This window comes from Acipenser ruthenus, chromosome 5, assembly GCF_902713425.1.
Source record: "Acipenser ruthenus chromosome 5, fAciRut3.2 maternal haplotype, whole genome shotgun sequence".
In the NCBI taxonomy this organism is placed as follows: domain Eukaryota; kingdom Metazoa; phylum Chordata; class Actinopteri; order Acipenseriformes; family Acipenseridae; genus Acipenser; species Acipenser ruthenus.
The window spans coordinates 75,620,004-75,626,113 of NC_081193.1; the positions used below are offsets into that span (position 1 = coordinate 75,620,004).

The following is a 6,110-nucleotide window of genomic DNA, read 5'->3' on the forward strand; positions in this document are numbered from 1 at the left end:
ACCACATATTTCACAGGACATTATTAACACTTGGATCAAAAAATAAATTATGCAGTCAAGCACGAAACATGGGGGTGTATTAAATTAATTCAAACAGTGTTGGACCTTAATACCGCCAGCATCAAAATACTTACTCTTTTATGACAACTAACACCTCTCACTGTGCAAGTTAGTTTATTTAATGGATTTCTTTCACTAACAACATATAAAACACCAGGGAGTGAAGTATTTTATTGATCTAAATGACGGTGGTATTATGACCTTCCACTGTGAGATCAATTGAATACACCCCATGGTCTGTAATATTTACATTTCTTTTAGGCAGACTACCACAAGCCCAACCAGTTATTAGTAACGTCGAATGGACTGACGTAAATGTCTTAGTTCAAATAGAACACAATGTGCAAAGAGCGATTGCATGGCATCCTGTTATATCTCCCATGTTGTGATTTTGAAGTGCGTAAATGCTGGGTGCTGGTGTGATTTGGTTAGCGCTGGCCAATCCATGGAAAGTGAGAGATAGAAAGGGTTAGACAATTAAGAATGTGGAATAATTCTTACTGTGAATGTGTTTTCTATAATTTTTCATAATAATAAAATAAACATTCTTTATTTCCATTATAGTTAACACCCCACCACGGGAGACAATATTGGGTAGAGTGCAGAAACTCTATCTATACTACATGGAAAGTAATGAACATTACGGTTGCTTTGAAAATATAGATTTATATAAAACATTTTTTTTTATAAATACACTTCATACTTCATAATAAAAGTAATGTATTTGTATTTGTAAGTGTTTTAGTTTTTTTCATGTCCTATTTTTCAGAATGACTGCAGCCACGCATGTCAAAACTGTCACAGATTGGATATTGTATTTGCTTATAATAAACTGAATCCGTTTGGAATGAATGACTTCACACAGGTATGAAGTATCAGCTTCATATCGTTTACAAATATTTTTGGTGTTTATCTAAGATAAACACCAAGCTGTTTTGGCAGTTTTTTGTATTGCTTGTTTTATTAATTCAAGTATATTTTTAATATCCGATTTTTAGGGATGTCCATGCATATATAAACCATGACACAAAGTGAAAATGTGCCAGTTTCTCAAATAATAGTATAGGACTGAGCCCCTTTCAAATGCCAGCTGTGTGACCTCCCCCCCCCCCCCCAAATAAAGTCTTTAGAACACTAATAACACTAAAAACAAATATTCATAATGAGTATGGATGTTTTTTTAATCAGTAGAAGTCACTTTAAAAGGGCAATTTCATCAATTTGCAGGGAGACCTATTTAATGGAGCACTCAATTTTTCAAAAGCTTACAAAACTAATGCACTGTCAAATCATTTAAGCTTAAAACCAATTGACCTTTAGAGGTTTTATTCAGACTGGGTGTTCAAAACTGATGTACTGTAGACAAATCACAACTTTAATCTTTTAAAGCCTAAGAAATCTGCCTAAGAAGTTACTTTTAGTAAATTACCATATGATCCATTTTAATTATTTAAACAAAGTGGGTACTGACAATAAGTATTACCAACCAGTAAATGCCCAGATACAAGGCATGCATACAAACCTGTAACCAAACTGATATAAGCTCTTATAGATAACAGGACCAGTTCACGTCATCTATATGCCGTCATATGTTGACATACAATTAACACCATTAAGTATGTTACTCAGAGATTCTAAAGGATAAAATCAGCAATAGATACAGAATACAGCTGGGTCTGTACAATATAAGCTGGGATAGTGCCAAAGAACAAGTGGCTTCATACATATACTGTATTTTAGATTGTTGTATCACACTAATATCAGTGACCATTTCATGTGTAACCAAACCTTGTAAAAAACATGTAATCTTACAAGAATGGCCCTATATCCTGACAGTCAATCAGTGCAATAGGCACTATTGCCACCCTAATTCCACTCCATCAAAGGAATCGAGTAGCAGACCACATAGGCTGCATCAGCCATGCTACAGATAGATTCTCCTCCCGAATTCAACCAGATGTACTCATTTATTTGGAATCTACAACAAACATGACTTGTTTTATTTCCAAGATAGGTTGTATGTATGATGATTCTGCATATGATGGGTTTAACAAACACTATATTTGACACTATACTAAATAAAGCGGTTTCAGCTCTGTCACCTTACAGGATAGTTACCAACTGTTATGAGCCGAAATGACAATACAGCATACTGCCTGCTTTATGATTCGTCAAACTAAATAAATCCATCAGATAAAGCATGGTTGTCTTCTTATACATAAACACACACACATATAGATACATATACAGTGTGTGTGTATATATATATATATATATATATATATATATATATATATATATATATACACATACTGTACACAGTGTGTATATATATTATATATATATATATATATATATATATATATCCCTCCTAAAGTCCAACTTCCACTGCCTCAAAGTGGCAGGAGGGTGATAACGGGTTCTCTACATGAAGTACAGTGGGGTCCCCTTGAGTAACATAGGCCAAAGTGGAAGGGACACTCACCAACCCACCTGGCCAGTGTGGTGTGTTATGGCCAGGGATGCAAATTTGGCTGACATTTTAGTCCACAGTAAACATAAAGGGATCATAGACACATTAAGGGACACTGAAACCTGTAAAAGCACATGTAAAGTGTGCAAATATATTGGTAAAGATAAAAGTGAAATCACAAATAAAGAAAATAAATATCCAGTCTTAAAAGAAAGATAGCAACCTTGCATATGATATATTTTGCATAATATGTAATAAAATAAAATATGTAGGAGAGACAGGTACATCATTATATAAATGAATACAGAACCACCAATCAAATATAAGAAATAAAATAGTAAATGAACCAATAGCTCAGCACTTTACAAGGAACAGACACACCATGGATGATCTAAAGTTTGTTGTTTTAGAAAATATTAGAAGAATAAAAATAGAGGAATAAAAGAAAATAAATGGATAAATAGACTAGATACCATGATGTCTGAAGGTTTAAAAAGAACGGAACAATAGATCATTACCAAAAAGGTAATGCTGGTACACAAAAATGTGAATTTATTATATATATCAGGGCATTTCGGCCTGCACGTCCTTCTTTAGCTGGATGGAAAAAAGATATATAGTGTTCAACAGGGCATTATATTATGCCCTGGAGGACAGTACTGTAGATCAACCTGACTTGACAGATATTGTAGAACTCACAGAAGGGGTTTCAGGTCTTAAGGCTGGTATTTCTCCATGGCTTCTAAGTCTGTTTTTGCAGAGGAGATATTGCTGAAAGATGGTGGTATTTAGTAAAACTTTTGTGTTTTTAGTGTCAGTTTCATATTTTCCTTTCTGATGTGTTTCGGCTTATGATACCCGTATAACTGTAGTATATGCAAACCACAGTGCATTCAAATATTCTGCATGCAAAAGTTACCTATGCCTGTCCATATCCCCTACACATCACACTAATGACATTATTATTATTATTATTATTTATTTCTTAGCAGACGCCCTTATCCAGGGCGACTTACAATTGTTACAAGATAACACATTATTTTTACATACAATTACCCATTTATACAGTTGGGTTTTTACTGGAGCAAACTAGGTAAAGTACCTTGCTCAAGGGTACAGCAGCAGTGTCCCCACCGGGATTTGAACCCACGACCCTCCGGTCAAGAGTCCAGAGCCCTAACCACTACTCCACACTGCTGCCCCAGTGCGGAATGCCCCACATTCCTCTCTCGTAGTTGCTGTTTGTTGAGCATTTGTATTGTCTAAGGTAAGACTACAGCAGATCATTTGCCAATGCATTATCTTCAAAAACTACTAACTGCCATGGAAATTTAATTCACTTTTCTAAAATGTATTTATTCAAACTCCTGGATTTTTAAATATAAGTCACAATATTGCTTGAAATCCACCCAGCAATGCTATGCAATTTTCATTTAAATTCTTCTGGTGTCTGTCCAAAATATGGTGTTGCCATAACCATTAAGGAGAGGGTTTCAATCAATAAATACACACACAAAACACACACACACACACACACACACACACACACACACACACACACACACACACACACACTAACACACAGAGTATAAAACAAAACAAAAGTACAGAACACAATTAATCAATAGACAAATAACCTAACTAGCATTGAAGCCAACTTTCCAATTAAAATCGCACACAAATCATTACAAACCGGTGTGCATTTTCTGCCGGGGTCTAATTGAATTCACCCAAGAGACACCTAGTTTTGTTTTGCTATAAATTAGACCTTCATTGTTGTAATTTCCCAGTTGTTCCATTAACTTTCTGTTGTGAAACAGAACATTATACATTTTGCAATAAAGGTAGTTTCTACAGGAATCTTACTGTATTATTTAAAGATTTAAAGTAAGTTGTACTTACTTGCTCCCACCAAACAGATGTCACAACTAAACAGCACCAGGATAGCAGAGTTCAGATAAACAGGTAGATATGCCATGCCGTCTTGTGGAACACGTTTTTCCTATTCTTAAATAAAATAATGTTGTCAACTGAGATCCAACAGTTTTATATCATTGGTTGTTTAAAAAAAAAAATCTACATATTATGCATTTTAACTGCAACGATCCTATAGTGTAAGTTCAAATAAAACATAGATCTTCTGTTGTGACTATTAATTCTTTGTTTTCAGACGCGCATACCCAAAGCTATTCAATCAGACGCACCAGTGTATTTTAGTCAGAATGATTTAAGAGTTGAATTGGGAGTGTGGTGGTCTCATAATTGTAGACCCATTCAATTAAACAATTCGATGTTTTAAAGCAAAGCAAAGCAAAAAAAAAAAGTTTATGGTCAAAAGCCTTTAAATCTGTTCGGTCCTACAACACAGAAAGACCATTGTAGCTTCAGTGCAATTTCAGCACTTTTTGTTCTCCAAAGAATGTGTTCCACACTGATTCTAAAAAACAGTGCTTTGCACTTCCAAGGCTGAGAAATCTCATTTAAACCAATTATGTGCACTATACTCAGCACTGGCAAAACAAACAAAAAACGCTATCAACAGATCGTGGTGGTTAAAACGATAATACGCGCACAGTTCTTTCAGAACCCCGGACAGCTCTGGTGTCCAGAAATGAAACGAGACGCACAATGTTCATCAGTATTTTCGGCTCCTCCGGCCCTCCGTAGAGCAACTGGCTGCACACTAAGCTTCTGAAAACAGGACAGCACCTCCGGCTTCGGCTCTTGCCTTTGGTACTAACTACGTCCTTTAAAGACGTTTCATTTCAGCAACATAACCACCCTGTCTCTGACATCAGCATGCAAACTGCAGATTCAATGGTAGATGATAATGACACCTGCTTTCCCCATCTCCGCCTTTCGTTAAGTTTCAGGACTCACAGAACTATATAACCCGCTGCAGGAATTCAAATATTTTAGGTGTTCCCATCTTCTTGGAGATAAATGCCATATCCGAGGAGCAGAAATTTACTACACAGATGTGAGCGCTCTGATGTACAACCAACCCTTTTTTTTTTTTTTTTTTTTTTTTTTTATAATTTATGCATCATTATGCATTTGATTAAACTACTTGCACACTATCTATTGGCCATTATTCGTATGCAACTTCGTTGTTATTACTGCTTCTAATTACGGTATTCCCCTAAAGAACATTCATTAAAAAGAATGCCTGTCTGAAGCAGAGAGAATCCTTGATATTATCACTGGTTTGAAAAGCATTCATCAATACTGACGAGTAGCTTGCAGATAGTCCACCTATAGAGGCTGCTGAATGGCTTGCTGATGTCACTCTGGACTTGTGAATGGTTTTACGTTTTGTCGGTCTGAACGTGCCACTGGGTGAATGTCACAGAAAGGGTATATACTACACTTTCAAAATCACCAACTCCCTGTAAGAAATGCAGTGAGGGTTTATGAAGCCACGAATGTTACTGATTAGTTGGCTTATAAAGAATGCCCTATACTGTCAATTGTTTCATATAAAAAGTTTGTTTAACTATAGAGTATTATTTGCAAACAGAGGTGACTAACAGAGGCATATCAAATTAGTTACATGCTTACGATGATCAGAATAAGA

The 6,110-nt window shown here is 35.6% G+C and overlaps 1 protein-coding gene across 1 annotated transcript in view; it reads right to left on the bottom strand.

Moving 5' to 3' along the window:
• Window positions 1-5,655, bottom strand: part of LOC117402677 (fibronectin type III domain-containing protein 4-like) — a 47,165-nt gene extending 41,510 nt beyond the window's left edge. Inside the window, exon 1 of the mRNA XM_034921223.2 lies at window positions 4,436-5,655. Coding sequence (XP_034777114.1) covers window positions 4,436-4,511 — 76 coding nt within the window. The 5' untranslated portion in view covers window positions 4,512-5,655. The remainder of the gene's footprint in view (window positions 1-4,435) is intronic.
• Between the last annotated feature and the right edge of the window lie 455 nt (window positions 5,656-6,110).